The following is a 17,035-nucleotide window of genomic DNA, read 5'->3' on the forward strand; positions in this document are numbered from 1 at the left end:
AGCACTTTAGCGTGCTCAGTGGCCTGACGCGTGGTTAATTCACGGTTTAAAAGCTGAGCGAGGTTAATGGCAAAGCAGAGCTGGTTGCCAGGATTGATGACAATGTTCAGGCAATGGGCTTTTTTCCTGCAGATTTCATCGTCAAAAATGGTTTGCAGTTTTCTTTTAACACCCCCTCTAGGACTATGTACCACCTGCACAAGTAACTCCATCTCATCTTCCGGCATAATGGCCATGTTGGATTGCACAAGGCGGTCGAGAGCCTCTTGAACATGGTTTAGAGGTAGACTGCCGTTGTGTGTGACTATGACAGAGGCGCTGTTTGATCTTTCCCCCCTTAATTCTAGTTGCAGCACATCCCCCTGTCTGGCATAGGATACAGCCCGTTCAACCGCTGCTTGGAGAGTCTCCATCACATTAAGATAAAACTCTGCGTAATTACTCACAGGACTGGGAAAGTTGAAATTTAGCATCTGTCTTATTTCAATGTTATTAAACCTGTCTCTGGAGACAGGATTTTGACCCGCACCCCTCTGAGCGGCTGGTGTTGCAGGTGGGAAGTACGAGGACGGACCGGGTAACGGATCGTTTACGGGTAAAAGGTTAGACGGGCCAGGCACGGAATCTTCGGTTGGACGAACAGAGGGAACCTGCGTCGGCCGAGGTAATGGTACATTAGACGGACAAACGACGCGGGGATGGGAGGGAGGAGGTAAGAGCTCCGGGAGTGGAGGACTGGACAAAGCTTCTCTTAAACGTTGAAGGGCTACATCGATACTTTCCAAATTTTGAAAATCAGAAGGTTCGTGGCGAGCCTGAGGCTCGTTTGAAATCTCTAAAGGCTGTAATTCAAGCGGCGGAGGTAAAAGCTCGGGGGATGGAGGACTGGACGGAGCTTCTCTTAAACGCTGAAGGCTACATCGATACTTTCCAAATTCTGTAAATCCGAAGGTTCGTGGCGAGCCTGAGGCTCGTTTGAAATCTCTAATTGTTGTTGTATTTCAACCAGTGGAGGTAAAGTTTGCGGGTGAGGGATATCGCTTAACACTTCAACCATAGACTGTAAAGATAACAGAGCTGACTGCGAGACCGAAGACTGTAAAGATAACAGAGCTGACTGCGAGACCGAATTTTCCCCTTGATCATTCATCATTACAACACACACGACTCTACCTAGTCAACGCTGAGGTCAATTCACAAACAGAAGTCAGTATTTTCCAAAAAGTTTTCACAACCTTCCCTCTCGATAGACCCCGACGTCCTGAAGCTGATCTCCTCGTATTCCTCCTGCCGCTTCTTCTAGTGGAATGCTTCAGTCTGGGGTATGGCCTGGAATCTACAGCATAGATAAAGAAGTATTTATTTTATTTAGCTGATTAGCTATTATTTATTTTAAGTTTGTATAAAATTTGTATTTTATTCTTACCGTCAGTCACTGCTTTCTCTAGTGCTTCTGGTATGCTAATTTTGGATCCAGATGGTCCTCCGTCAGTGTCAGCTTCTTTAGCTATCAGAATCATGTTAAAATATCACAATGAGTGACATGGCTTACTTATAATCATTTAGTTTCTTAAAAAAAAATAATAATAATTCTTACTGTTAGCCGGTTGTCTGCCTTGCTTTTCTGGCGTGTCGGGTATGACGAGTAGCGGGTAGACACCGTCTTCGCTGGTACAAGTAGCCTTGTCCACCTTGTGAGCGGGTTCTGGTCTGCACTCTACAAAATGGAGAGAGACGGGTTTAGATTTATTTTACTTATTTATTTAAAATTTATACTTTTTTTTTTCTTTTCTTCTTTTTCTTACCGTTAGTCGGAGGTGTCTCGGGCCTGTCTGTTGTATGAATTTCAGATAGAGATAGAAGTCCACTCTCGTTCTCGTAATCCAAAACGCTGTCTAGTATTGCTTCGTCACCTGCTAAAGTATAATACAAGTCAATAGAATCTATCACATACATTCTGGGATACACAGTCAAAGGAAAGTGGAAGAGTGTTAGTGCTTCTACCTTCAAACAGTCCGCTCCCTGGCCAGATTACGGTCTGAGAAGGATATACTATAACCAGAAAACAATTTATTATTATAATACTTTAGTGAAACACACACACACACATATAAATATATTCACACATGCAGTTTTTTTTTTTTTTTTAAAGGAAAGTAACTAACCATTCTGAACTGATACAGATGCGGTGGATGGGACTACTTCAGGGTGCCTACAAAAAAATACAAGAGTAATTCTTGTAAATTTCTGTAAAATGTATAGCTTCATTTGAATGAAATAACTGCCTTACATAAGATGCCCTGGCTGTCCTCATCATATGCACGGCAAAAGAAGGCCGCTTTCTCAGTGTCTGGAAGAAAGGCCCTGTGTTATCATTATACCGTAACAATGAAACATGTATAAAATCATGTAAGTCTTAAAATGTTACATACAAGAATCCATTTTTGATGCTTTCACGAAAAGATATCTTTATTCTGAAAAACAGGTTCGGAAAAACTATGTTAGGTGTAGTAAAAGGAATCACCCGCTAATAAAGGTACAGAGATTACTTACCCTCCCCAGAAAAAAGATAATTAGCTTCTTTGGAGACTCTCAGGCAGGACTGATGTGATGTCTTCAGCGGCAGGCCGTGATGAAATGCGCGTATGACATCGACTGACCAGCGGTATTATACGCGACACCGCTGTTTCACCTAACAAAAATACTTTCACATACCCCCCGACTTCCTACCTCGGGGGTCTTGACACCGCTGTTTTTACCTGATCAAAATACTTGCACATAATCCCCGACTTCCTACCTCGGGGGTCGTGACACCGCTTTTTCACCTAATAAAAAGATTCTCACATAATCCCCGACTTCCTACCTCGGGGGTCGTGACACCGCTGTTTCAGGTAATAAAAATACTTTCACATACCCCCCGACTTCCTACCTCGGGGGTCGTGACCCCGCTGACTCATCTTAACAAAGATTCTCACACAGACCCCGACTTCCTACCCCCAAGGAAAGTGAAATGCCACAACATCCAATCAACGTTGGTTACGCCCACCTTGAAAGTTGCTGACGCCCACTTCCTCAGTCACGCCCACCTTGAAAGTTGGTGACGCACACTTCCTCAGTCACGCCCACTTCCTCAGTCACGCCCACTTTGAAAATTGCTGACACACACTTGATCGGTCACGCCCACTTTGATCCATCAAATTCATTCGATTAAAAAGTGACAGATGGTGTTTTTCTTTATTTTTTATAACAGGTCTCATTGTTCCTTGAAACTGTATGTAAATGATATGACGGCCACCAAGAACCACAGTTAAATGTCAACATATTTGGTCAACAAAACAAAACCAGAAAATTTGCTGAAAAAGTGCTTTATTGTTAAGTGATAGCAGAAAGATTCAATTATAGCATTTTTGTCATATATTAAAATAATTACCACAAATAGATATGCTCAACACATCCTTATATACATATGGCAGATATATATTTGATTCAGGTTGTCTTGTAGTTGGTGAAATCTGGCAGGTCACTAGTTGATCTGTCTTCATTCTGTCCTTTTGTTGATGCTGTGAATGGTGCTGGTGTCATGCCAATTGTTGTTGCCACTTTGTCAAGCTGCACTTTTTTATCCCCGTCCACCTTCAGAATTGCGTTTTTTACCCAGGGAGTCTCTGGATTGGAGCAAACTATCTTTTCACGAACCGTCAGAAACCTGCAATAGATATTGAGCTGTTAATGTCAGTGTAATGCAGCTTTATCATCTCTAATTAAGTCGGGTTCAATAAAGTTAGCATAAAATAATTTCTCCTCACTTCCCTCTAATGACATCTCACCATGAAGATAGTTGGTTCAGATTTTGAAATATTCTACCTCAGTATGTAGAAAATAAGCGTCCCACAGCATCTAAATACAGACAGGATCCTTGTTCACCTGAACAATCCACATTTTTGCTACGACCTGTCTTCAAATTGATTTTTTTGTTGTTGTTTATTGGATTTTTAAAAACATCAGAAGCCCTCCAATGAAATATATAGAAACAATGTTCTTAGTAGCAGAAAATATGAAATTCTCTTCACTCCACTTTCATTAACGAAACCGTACAGATAAAACTGTCTGCATGATGAAATATCACTAAAGGTAAGAGAGGAGAGATTTGTTTGAAATGTATCTACACAGCATCTGTCCATCTGAACAATCCACATTTGCTATCACTTTGAAATTTTAAGAATGTCCAACCATGACAACCAATTAAATATACAGAACCTCTTTCACTATAGTCGCACTAGGACCTAAACCTAGACACTGTGAGTGAAAACCAAAACTGTCTAGACGATGAAATATCACTAATGGTAAGAGAAGAGAGATTTGTTTGAAGTATAACAATTACGCTGTAATAATAATAATAATATTAATAATAATAATAATACATTTTATTTTAATGTGCTTTTCTGAATACTCAAAGACACTTTACATAAACTGTGAAATCACAGGAGTACTTACACTACTGCCTTGATGGGACAGACGCTTTCAGATTGGATGGTGTAGTTCTTAATTTGTTTGGGATGAAGTTTGGTGCGGGACCACCGGAGACAACAGCTTGACGGCTGGAGACAACAGCTTGACGGTGGTTCATGTGTACACTCTGTTCACACATAGAGAAAGAAAAAGTAAGTACCATTCCTTTTACAGGGACAAACATTAACACTAGAAAATAGTACTTTTCTTGCAGTACTTACTTGCATGACCCAAATTAATCCACACTATCAAACTGAGAAAACTGGTTAAAACCAGGCTGAGCTGCATCTTCAGAGTGTCAGTGTATGTCCTTCAGAGGTTAAACCAAGAGCCTTTAAACACACACTACTACTACTACTACTACAGTGTGAATCGCTTCAATAAATTGTCTTGTTGCTTGCTTCACTAGATGTCAGAGCACTGAATCAAGTCACCGTGCGCTGTCTTAGCTTTTTCCTTCTCGAGATGTTTCATTCAAAAACTTGATCTTGCCCTTTATAAAACAAGACGTTCTGTCCCCCCACCCCTAACACTTTTGTGGGTAGTGACTGCAGCCACACAGTGGGGGGAGGAAACTATCAGTTCAGTTTCACAAGTAAAAAATGTACCCTTAATAACCAGACCATAATTTTGTATCCTGGTAGGTGTGTTTATTTAGCTAACAGTTAGTTGTTATGTTTGAATCCACCCATTTGCTGGATCTACAACAATTGTATTTATGGTGTTTGCATTCATCTTGATTGGTGTCACTGATTATGTCTGTTTCTTTCCTGCACATTTGTTATTGGTAAAATAAGAGCTACTAAGATGTCAGAATATTTGGTCAATGAAGATAACAAATAGTGATGGTCTGCTGGGAACGTCTGGCAGAAGAACCTATCAAGATGGTCTTTAACTCCTACCTCTGACAGAGCTTCAACCGGGTCCCGGTGGTGGTGGGGGACATTGAGTCTGAATGGGCAAATATTCGGCTCCGCCATTATCAAGTGGGCAAGTTGCGGTGGCAAAGTCGCTGGTGCTGCTTGGGGCGGTAACCCCCGAACCTGCTGGTGGACACCAGAGGTGAGGGGAGCCTTCAGGCTGAAGAAGGAGGGTCTGAGGGTCGTTCCCAACCGGGGCTTCTCTTTGTCACCAGTTCTGTCACCTCAGTCAGAAAAGGGTGGATTGCCCACTCCGGGTCGTGGAGGAGGTCCTGCCTCAAGTGGAGGAGTTCAAGTATCTTGGGATCTTGTTCACAAATGAGGGTAGGATGGAGCGGGAGACTGATGGACAGATCAGAGTGGTGTCTGGAGCGAAAGAGTGTCCTTCACAAGGTGGCCGGGATCAGCCTTAGAAATAAGGTAAGGACATAGGTCACATAGGAGGAGTTCAGAGTAGAACTGCTGCTCCTCCACTTCAAGAGGAATCAGTTGAGGTTGTTTGGGCATCTGGTAAGGATGGCTCCCGGACGCCTCCTGTTAGCGGTGCTCCGGGCATGTCTCACTGGAGGCTTCGGGGTCACCCCAGGACACGATGGAGGGATTATATCTCCCGTCTGGTCTGGGAGCGCCTGGGGATTCCTCCAGAGGAGCTGGTGGAAGTGGCGGAGGAGAGAGCCGCCTGGACTTCCCTTTTGAAGCTGCTGCCCTCGCCACCCGGACAAGTGGATGAAGACGATGACAACGACAACCCTCACACTTATAGCAAGAAGTCGACTAGTTGCTGATCATGCAACAATAACAACATGTACGACTCCAAGAAGACAGGTGAGGAGCTCAGTGGGTCATTGCAGCAAACTAGTAGCGGATCATCGAGATTGTGGAAATACTTCACTAAAGTCAGTTCTGAAATACAACTAATTTACTGCATACTGCTAATGCTAGCAGAGGGCAGGTAAATTTCATTAGACCTTTAGCAGTTGTACATGGAAATGGCTTTGTTGATATCCCGCTTTTTTTTTTTTTTTTTTTAAATAATGGCTGCATCATCCTATCTAACAACATGGTGCTGATCTATATAAGCTACACATATGTGTGACGTTGATTCGACTTACACCACATATTCATCCACTTTAAAACATCCAAAGTCGTTGAGCCCTTAGTATGTAGAAACTTGGCATCCTACAGCATCTGTTCTATAAACAGTGTCCTTCAACTCTCTGTCACTGTGGTGGTGTTAGAAACCTGACAGACAGACTCTATATCTGAAAATCACTAAAGGCAAGAAAGGAAAAACATGGCGTGAAATTATATGAACCCTTCCACTACAGACACGTTCAGACTGAATGGTGTTATTCAACTTTTTTTTTTTTTACAATTCAATTTTAATTATATGGTGCCAATAATAATACAAATAGTCTCAAGACGCTTTACAAAATCCTGCCTGAAACCTCAAGAGCAAGCCTGAAGGCAATGATGGCAAGCAAAAAATTTTAAGAGGAAGAAACCTTGAGCAGAACCCAGCTCATATGGACGGACCCATCTGCTTAAGGCCGGTCAGGTAGAGACAGAGAAGAGATATGAAATACCTCAAATATCGCAGGAGAAACAAGATAAACACACATTTGTCATAGATACATACATCTGACTAAAGCAAACACATAGAATCTGTTGATGATACAGATACAAGGTATAGCTGATGGTGTTACATGACAGAGAATTTAGGAGGTAGACGAGTTGAAGCATTGTTCATTCAGGTAGGAGAAGATACCGTACAGCATTTTTATATAAACAGGATTCTTCTTCATCTGAACCATCCACAATTTACAACATGAAATCACATGAGCACTTACAGTACTGCCTTGATGGGACAGACAACTTCTGTCTGAATGGTGTAATTCTTAATTTGTTTGTATTTAACTGCCTTGGCTGAAACTGTTTGCAGAAAGAAAGAGTAAGAACTATTCATCTTTGAGTGACAAACACTAAAACCAAAAACTCTTTTTGCAGCACTCACCTGTATGGACCAAACTCATCCATGTGGAGAAACAGAGAAAAGTGGCTAAAACCAGACTGAACTGCATCTTCACAGTTTCACCTTGCTTACTTCGTTCAGCCAGCTCAGACTTTTACGTTGTTTATTACTTGCAGTAAATATTCTCGCTGCTGGCTCGAGTAACAGATAACAGAGCACTGAATCAAGCGGTCTTGGGCACATGGTAGATTTGCTGTGTGTGTTCATTGCTCTTGCTATTAGCGATGTTGCCTCTGTCTGTCTGAGTCTTTGTGGTTTGATCTTAGCTCTCCACCGTGTCACCCCTACCACTATGGAGGGTAGTCATTGCAACCACTTGGTGAGAAGAGGAAACAGTGAATTCTGTATCAGAAGTAAAAATAGCAACAGTATTAATCAGACCATTAATCTGAATTCTGACAGGTTTGTGTAGCTGACATTGTTGTTAGTCCTTTCATTTAAATCTACCCACCTGCCATATATAACAGGTCTCATTGTTCCTTGATACTGTATGTAAATGATATGATGGCTACCAAGAACCACAGTTAAATGTCAACATATTTGGTCAACAAAACAAAACCAGAGAATTTGCTGAAAAAGTGCTTTATTTTTTACTAATAGCAGAAAGGTCCAAATATAGCATTATTGTCATATATTAAAATAATTACCACAAATAGATATGCTCAACACATCCTTATATACATATGGCAGATATATATTTGATTCAGGTTGTCTTGTAGTTGGTGAAATCTGGCAGGTCACTAGTTGATCCATCTTCATTCTGTCCTTTTGTTGATGCTGTGGATGGTGCTGGTGTCATGCCAATTGTTGTTGCCACTTTGTCAAGCTGCCCTTTTTTTCTCCCTGTCCACCTTCAGAATTGCTTTTTTTACCCAGGGAGTCTCTGGATTGGAGCAAACTCTCTTTCCACGAACCGTCAGAAACCTGCAATAGATATTGAGCTGTTAATGTCAGTGTAATGCAGCTTCATCATCTCCAAATAAGTCGGGTTCAGTAAAGTTAAAAATAATTTCTCCTCACTTCCCTCTAATAACATCTCACCATGAAGATAGTTGGTTCAGATTCTGAAATATTCTACCTCAGTACGTAGAAAATAAGCGTCCCACAGCATCTAAATACAGACAGGATCCTTGTTCACCTGAACAATCCACATTTTTGCTATGACCTGTTTTCAAATTGATTTTTTGTTGTTGTTTATTGGAGTTTTAAAAACGTCGGAAGCCCTCCAATGAAATATCGAAACGCTGTTCTTAGTAGCAGAAACTATGAAATTCTCTCCACTCCACTTTCATTGTGGGTGACACTGACTGAAAATCTGTATAAAAACAAAACTGTCTACATGGTGAAATATCACTAAAGGGAAGAGAGGAGAGATTTGTTTGAAATATAACAAGTTACACTGTGAAATTACACAAGTACTTACACTACTGCCTTGATGGGACAGACGCCTTCAGACTGGATGGTGTAATTCTTAATTTGTTTGGGATGAAGTTTGGTGCGGGACCACTGGAGACAACAGTCTGACGGTGGTCCATGAGCAGACACTGTTCACACATAGAGAAAGAATGAGTAAGTACCATTCATTTTACAGGGACAAACATTAACACTAGAAAATAGTACTTTTTTCTTGCAGTACTTACTTGTATGACCCAAATTAATCCACGCGATCAAACAGAGAAGACTGGTTAAAACCAGGCTGAGCTGCATCTTCAGAGTGTCAGCGTATGTCCTTCAGAGGTGAAACCAAGAGCCTTTAAACACACACTACTACTACTACTACAGTGTGAATCGCTTCAATGAATCGTCTCGCTGCTTGCTACACAGAGCACTGAATTAAGTTGCCGTGTGCTGTCGTCGCTTTTTCCTTGTACCGATGTTGTCTTTATTTCTCTATGCTAGCGATGTTGTCTCTGTCTCTCTGAGCATTCAAAGCTTAATCTCACCCTTTATAAAACAGGACGTTCCATCCCCCATCTCACCCCTAACGTTGTTGTGGGTAGTCACAACAGCCACACAGTGGGGAGAGGAAACTATGAGTTCAGTTTCACAAGTGAAAAATGTACCCTTAATAACCAGATCATAATTTTGTGTCCCGGTGGGTTTGTTTGGCCGGGGCTGACCTTTGTCACCAGTTCTGTCACCTCAGTCGGAAAAGGGTGGATTGCCCACTCCGCGTCGTGGAGGAGGTCCTGCCTCAAGTGGAGGAGTTCAAGTATCTTGGGATCTTGTTCACAAATGAGGGTAGGATGGAGCGGGAGACTGATGGACAGATCGGAGTGGTGTCTGGAGCGAAAGAGTTTCCTCCACAAGGTGCCCGGGATCAGCCTTAGAAATAAGGCAAGGACATGGGTCACATAGGAGGAGTTCAGAGTAGAACTGCTGCTCCTCCACTTCAAGAGGAATAAGTTGAGGTGGTTTGGGCATCTGGTAAGGATGGATCCCGGACGCCTTCTGTTAGCGGTGCTCCGGGCATGTCTCAATGGAGGCTTCAGGGTCACCCCATGTCCTGGGGTGACATGACCATCCCGTCTGGCCTGTGAGTGCCTGGGGATTCCTCCAGAGGAGCTGGTGGAAGTGGCCGAGGAGAGAGTCGTCTGGACTTCCCTTTTGAAGCTGTTGCCCTCGCGAACCGGACGATGACAACGACAACCCTCACACTTATAGCAAGAAGTCGACTAGTTGCTGATCATGCAACAATAACAACATGTACTACTTGAAGAAGACAAGTGAGAAGCCCAATGGGTCATTGCAGCAAGCTAGCAGCAGAGCATCAAGATTGTGGAAATACTTCACTAAAGTCAGTTCTGAAATACAACAAATATACTGCATACTGCTAATGCTAGCAGAGGGCTGGTGAATTTCATTGTCTAAAGTTATTAGACCTTTGGCAGTTTTACATGGAAATGGCTTTGGTGATATCCCGCTTTAATTTTAATCATGTCTGCATTATTCTGTCTAACAACATGGTGCTGATCTATATAAGCTAAACATATGTGTGACGTTGATTCGACTTTCACCACATATTCATCCATTTTAAAACATTCAAAGTCGTTGAACCCTTAGTATGTAGAAACTTGGCATCCTACAGCACCTGTTCTATAAACAGTGTCCTTCAACTCTCTGTCACTGTGGTGGTGTTAGAAACCTGACAGACAGACTCTATATCTGAAAATCACTAAAGGCAAGAAAGGAAAAACATGGTGTGAAATTACATGAACCCTTCCACTACAGACACGTTCAGACTGAATGGTGTTATTCAACATTTTTTTTTTCAATTCAATTTTAATTATATGGTGCTAATAATAATACAAATAGTCTCAAGACGCTTTACAAAATCCTGCCTGAAACCTCAAGAGCAAGCCTGAAGGCGATGATGGCAAGCAAAAATTTTTAAGAGGAAGAAACCTTGAGCAGAACCCAACTCATATGGACGGACCCATGTGCTTAAGGCCGGTCAGGTAGAGACAGAGAAGAGATATGAAATACCTCAAATATCGCAGGAGAAACAAGATAAACACACATTTGTCATAGATACATACATCTGACTAAAGCAAACACATAGAATCTGTTGATGATACAGATACAAGGTATAGCTGATGGTGTTACATGACAGAGAATTTAGGAGGTAGACGAGTTGAAGCATTGTTCATTCAGGTAGGAGAAGATACCATACAGCATCTTTATATAAACAGGATTCTTCTTCATCTGAACCATCCACATTTACAACATGAAATCACATGAGCACTTACAGTACTGCCTTGATGGGACAGACAACTTCAGTCTGAATGGTGTAATTCTTAATTTGTTTGTATTTAACTGCCTTGGCTGAAACTGTTTGCAGAAAGAAAGAGTAAGAACTATTCATCTTTGAGTGACAAACACTAAAACCAAAAACTCTTTTTGCAGCACTCACCTGTATGGACCAAACTCATCCATGTGGAGAAACAGAGAAAAGTGGCTAAAACCAGACTGAACTGCATCTTCACAGTTTCACCTTGCTTACTTCGTTCAGCCAGCTCAGACTTTTACGTTGTTTATTACTTGCAGTAAATATTCTCGCTGCTGGCTCGAGTAACAGATAACAGAGCACTGAATCAAGCGGTCTTGGGCACATGGTAGATTTGCTGTGTGTGTTCATTGCTCTTGCTATTAGCAATGTTGCCTCTGTCTGTCTGGGTCTTTGTGGTTTGATCTTAGCTCTCCACCGTGTCACCCCTACCACTATGGAGGGTAGTCATTGCAACCACTTGGTGAGAAGAGGAAACAGTGAATTCTGTATCAGAAGTAAAAATAGCCACAGTATTAATCAGACCATTAATCTGAATTCTGACAGGTTTGTGTAGCTGACATTGTTGTTAGTCCTTTCATTTAAATCTACCCACCTGCCATATATAACAGGTCTCATTGTTCCTTGAAACTGTATGTAAATGATATGACGGCCACCAAGAACCACAGTTAAATGTCAACATATTTGGTCAACAAAACAAAACCAGAAAATTTGCTGAAAAAGTGCTTTATTGTTTACTAATAGCAGAAAGGTACAAATATAGCATTCGTGTCAATATTAAAATAATTACCACAAATAGATATGCTCAACACATCCTTATATACATATGGCAGATATATATTTGATTCAGGTTGTCTTGTAGTTAGTGAAATCTGGCAGGTCACTAGTTGATCCATCTTCATTCTGTCCTTTTGTTGATGCTGTGGATGGTGCTGGTGTCATGCCAATTGTTGTTGCCACTTTGTCAAGCTGCACTTTTTTCTTCCTGTCCACCTTCAGAATTGCGTTTTTTACCCAGGTAGTCTCTGGATTGGAGCAAACTATCTTTTCACGAACCGTCAGAAACCTGCAATAGATATTGAGCTGTTAATGTCAGTGTAATGCAGCTTTATCATCTCCAATTTAGTCGGGTTCAGTAAAGTTAGCATAAAATAATTTCTCCTCACTTCCCTCTAATGACATCTCACCATGAAGATAGTTGGTTCAGATTCTGAAATATTCTACCTGAGTATGTAGAAAATAAGAGTCCCACAGCATCTAAATACAGACAGGATCCTTGTTCACCTGAACAATCCACATTTTTGCTACGACCTGTTTTCAAATTGATTTTTTGTTGTTTATTGGATTTTTAAAAACGTCAGAAGCCCTCCAATGAAATATATAGAAACGATGTTCTTAGTAGCAGAAAATATGAAATTCTCTCCACTCCGCTTTCATTAAAGAAACCGTACAGATAAAACTGTCTGCATGATGAAATATCACTAAAGGGAAGAGAGGAGAAATTAGTTTGAAACATAACAAGTTACACTGTGAAATTACTTGAGTACTTACACTACTGCCTTGATGGGACAGACGCCTTCAGACTGGATGGTGTAATTCCTAATTTGTTTGGGATGAAGTTTGGTGCGGGACCACTGGAGACAACAGTCTGACGTCGGTGCAGGAGCAGACACTGTTCACACACAGAGAAAGAACGAGTAAGTACCATTCATTTTACAAGGAACAAACATTAACACTAGAAAATAGTACTTTTTTCTTGCAGCACTTACTTGCATGACCCAAAATAATCCACGCGATCAAACTGAGAAGACTGGTTAAAACCAGGCTGAGCTGCATCTTCAGAGTGTCAGTGTATGTCCTTCAGAGGTGAAACCAAGAGCCTTCAAACACACACTACTACTACTACTACTACAGTGTGAATCGCTTCAATGAATCGTCTCGCTGCTTGCTACACAGAGCACTGAATTAAACTGCTGTGTGCTGTCGTGGCTTTTTCCTTGTAGCGATGTTGTCTCTGTCTCTCTGAGCATTTAAAGTTTGATCTTGCCCTTTATAAAAGAGCACTTTCCACGCCCCCCCCCCCCCATCTCACCCCTTACGTTGTTGTGGGTAGTCACTGCAGCCACACGCTGGGGAGAGGAAACTATGAGTTCAGTTTCACAAGTGAAAAATGTACCCTTAATAACCAGACCATAATTTTGTATCCTGGTAGGTTCATTTGTTTAGCCAAAACAGTTAGTTGTCATGTTTGAATCCACCCATTTGCTGGATCTACAACAGTTGTATTTATGGTGTTTGCATTCATCTTGATTGGTGTCACTGTTTATGTCTGTTTCCTGGGGGGCGGCTGTGGCTCAGTAGGTAGAGCAGGTTGTCCCCGATCATCCTCGAGCAAAACACTGAACCCCCCAGTTTCTCAGTGCAACTGGCACTGGTGTGTGAGCGAATGGGTGAATGTGTCTCTTTGAGTACCTTTGAGTAGGTAGAAAAGCGCTTTATAAAAGCAAGACCATTTACCATTTCCACCCTGCAAAAATAAGAGCTACTAAGATGCCAGAATACTTGGTGAATAAAGAAAAAACACAGCAACTGCTGTGCAACTCAGCAAAACGCTTCATATGGCAACATGAACTAGAGTATTTTAACTGTTAATGACAACGTAATGCAGTTTTAACAGTGCGTGTTTTTTTTTTCCTTGAAGTTAGTTGATGCATCATGTGAGAGAGAGAGAGTTGCGTATTATTAGTGTCAGACTGACAGTGTGTATACTGTGGATGTGGGCTACGGCCGACAGTAGCCTGTGATCAAGCTTCGATTATCTTGCAGTCAAGCCTCCATAGCTTCCTTTTGTGTGAGAAACTATGATATGTATTCAGGTCAAGAATATAGATTTCATTATTGCCAAGCATGCCTTTCTGCTGTGTTTTTATATGCAACATCAACATCAGCGACTTGACTTTCACCACGTACTCGTCCACTGTTGTTCAACCCTTAGTACGTAGAAACTTGGCATTTTACAGCATTTTTATACAGACAGGGACCCTACTCATTTAAACAATGTACATTTATTTACTGTCAATTGTTTTCAAATTGACTTTTCACTTATACAGACAGTGGCTTTTTTTCTCTTCTTTTTTTTTTTGGACTATTTACTGATGCGGACTAAACTCATCCATGTGATGGAACAGAGAAGAGTGGTTTAAACTCCATCTTCAGAATAGCACCTCACTTATGGCTCTCAGAAGTGGAGCAAAGAATCTCTAAACACAAACAGTGTGTATCGCATGCAATGAACCAAAGCGGTCCTCTTTGCACGGTATATGTGCTGTGTGGCTTTTTCCTATTAGCGATGTTGTCTCGCTCTTTCTGAGCATTCGAGGCTTGATCTTGGCTCTTAGAAAAAAAAAGAAGCCTTTCAAGCAAGCCCCCACCTCACCTCCCTCCCCCTATCATCATGGTGAATAGTCAGTGCAGCCACGTGTTGGGGAGAGGAAACTATGATTTCCGTTTCACAAGTAAAACATGTAGCCTTAATAACCTGACCTAACCTAACCAGACCATAGCTATGTATCTTTATAGATTTGTTTGCGGAGCTGACACTGTTTCTTGTCAACTTATCTTGATTGCTATCAATTTTTTCATGTCAATGTTGGTATTTTTCCTGCGCATGTTGCAGAGCAACTAAGAACCACAGTCAAATGTCAGAATACTTTATCAACAAAGTAAAAACACAGAAATATTTGCAGTACAAAAATGTTTTTACAACTGAGAGCAGGAACCTTCAAATTAAGCAGTTTGGTTTTACAGTGTGCACATTTATAACAACAGAATATGGTCAAAATATAAGTTTTGTTGTACATATATATATATATTTCTACACATTTCTTATAGGTTTGTAGGTACAGCAGGGCGAGGAAGAAGAAGAAGTATAACACTTTCTTAATTCTTGTTATGCTTCTACACAGGCGCCTTTTTCTCATCGTTCTCCTCCTAATTTTCCTGATCATTTTCCTCAATCTTTTCCCCAGTCTGTGTTTATTAGGGGGTTTTCTGCGTGCTGATGTCGTCGATGGTGCTGGCGTTGTTGTCATGTCGGTTGTTGATGCTGCTTCATTTTCTGAAGTCATGGATGGTGCTGGTGTCATGCAAACCATTGTCGCTTTGCCAGACATTCTCGCCGGTCCACCTTCAGAATTGCATTTTTTACCCAGCTAATCTCTGGATTGGAGCAAACTCTCTTTCCACGAACCGTCAGAAACCTGCAATAGATATTGAGCTGTTAATGTCAGTGTAATGCAGCTTCATCATCTCCAATTAAGTCAGGTTCAGTAAAGTTAGCATAAAATAATTTCTCCTCACTTCCCTCTAATGGCATCTCACCATGAAGATAGTTGGTTCAGGTTCTGAAATATTCTACCTCAGTATGTAGAAAATAAGCGTCCCACAGCATCTAAGTACAGACAGGGTCCTTGTTCACCTGAACAATCCACATTTTTGCTACGACCATTTTTCAAATGGATTTTTTATATTTTTTTATTGGATTTTTAAAAACGTCAGAAGCCCTCCAATGAAATATATAGAAACAATGTTATTAGCAGCAGAAACTATGAAATTCTCTCCACTCCACTTTCATTGTGGGCGACACTGACTGAAAATCTGTATTAAAGCAAAACTGTCTGCATGATGAAATATCACTAAAGGTAAGAGAGGAGAGATTTGTTTGAAATATAACAAGTTACACTGTGAAATTACACAAGTACTTACACTACTGCCTTGATGGGACAGACGTCTTCAGACTGGATGGTGTAATCCTTAATTTGTTCGGGATGAAGTTTGGTGCGGGACCACTGGAGACAACAGTTTGACCCGTCAGAGCAGACCTGTTCACACACAGAGAAAGAACGAGTAAGTACCATTATTTTACAGGGACAAACATTAACACTAGAAAATAGTACTTTTTTCTTACAGTACTTACTTGTATGACCCAAATTAATCCACGCGATCAAACTGAGAAGACTGGTTAAAACCAGGCTGAGCTGCATCTTCAGAGTGTCAGTGTATGTCCTTCAGAGGTGAAACCAAGAGCCTTTAAACACACACTACTACTACTACTACAGTGTGAATCGCTTTCAATGAATCGTCTCGCTGCTTGATACACAGAGCACCGACTTAAACTGCTGTGTGCTGTCGTGGCTTTTTCCTTGTAGCGATGTTGTCTCTGTCTCTCTGAGCATTCAAAGCTTAATCTCACCCTTTATAAAACAAGACGTTCCACCCCCCATCTCACCCCTTATGTTGTTGTCAGTAGTGACTGCAGCCACACGCTGGGGAGAGGAAACTATCATTTCAGTTTCATAAGTGAAAAATGTACCCTTAATAACCAGACCATAATTTTGTGTCCCGGTGGGTTTGTTTGTTTAGCTGAAACAGTTAGTTGTCATGTTTGAATCCACCCATTTGCTGGATCTACAACAATTGTATTTATGGTGTTTGCATTCATCTTGATTGGTGTCACTGTTTATGTCTGTTTCCTGGGGGGCGGCTGTGGCTCAGTATGTAGAGCAGGTTGTCCCTGAAGCATCCTCGAGCAAGACACTGAACCCCCCAGTTTCTCAGTGCAACTTGCACTGGTGTGAGAGCGAATGGGTGGATGTGTCTCTTTGAGTACCCTTGAGTAGGTAGAAAAGCAGTTATAAAAAAAAAAAGTGATAAAAGCAAGACCATTTACCATTTACTTCCTGCAAAAATAAGAGCGACTAAGATGCCAGAATACTTGGTGAATAAAGA

General features: G+C 41.3%; 2 protein-coding genes and 1 long non-coding RNA gene across 4 annotated transcripts; all 3 read right to left on the reverse strand.

The window, feature by feature from the left end:
* Positions 1-3,404: 3,404 nt before the first annotated feature.
* LOC125010219 (monocyte chemotactic protein 1B-like) lies at positions 3,405-11,504 on the reverse strand. Of its 2 annotated transcripts, none has more exons than XM_047588627.1 (3): positions 9,102-9,366; positions 8,885-9,005; positions 3,405-3,706 (listed from the first exon to the last, which is right to left on the reverse strand). In XM_047588627.1, the coding sequence occupies exons 1-3, from the start codon at positions 9,166-9,168 to the stop codon at positions 3,487-3,489; spliced, it is 408 nt and encodes a 135-aa protein (XP_047444583.1). In that variant the 5' UTR covers positions 9,169-9,366; the 3' UTR covers positions 3,405-3,486. The 2 variants fall into 2 exon arrangements, with proteins under 2 accessions (XP_047444583.1, XP_047444584.1); XM_047588628.1 differs by lacking the exons at positions 3,405-3,706; positions 9,102-9,366 and adding exons at positions 8,028-8,385; positions 11,375-11,504.
* A 459-nt stretch (positions 11,505-11,963) lies between these two features.
* On the reverse strand, positions 11,964-13,261 carry LOC125010218 (C-C motif chemokine 20-like). The gene is made up of 3 exons (XM_047588626.1): positions 13,018-13,261; positions 12,800-12,920; positions 11,964-12,314 (listed from the first exon to the last, which is right to left on the reverse strand). Exons 1-3 carry the CDS (start codon positions 13,082-13,084, stop codon positions 12,095-12,097), a joined length of 408 nt encoding a protein of 135 aa, XP_047444582.1. The 5' UTR covers positions 13,085-13,261; the 3' UTR covers positions 11,964-12,094.
* A 1,681-nt stretch (positions 13,262-14,942) lies between these two features.
* Positions 14,943-16,114, reverse strand: LOC125010220. Its single transcript, XR_007113030.1, has 2 exons — positions 16,013-16,114; positions 14,943-15,507 (listed from the first exon to the last, which is right to left on the reverse strand). It is a non-coding gene; the product is annotated as an uncharacterized LOC125010220 (long non-coding RNA).
* Between the last annotated feature and the right edge of the window lie 921 nt (positions 16,115-17,035).

The sequence above is a fragment of the Mugil cephalus genome, chromosome 7, assembly GCF_022458985.1.
Source record: "Mugil cephalus isolate CIBA_MC_2020 chromosome 7, CIBA_Mcephalus_1.1, whole genome shotgun sequence".
Taxonomy (NCBI): domain Eukaryota; kingdom Metazoa; phylum Chordata; class Actinopteri; order Mugiliformes; family Mugilidae; genus Mugil; species Mugil cephalus.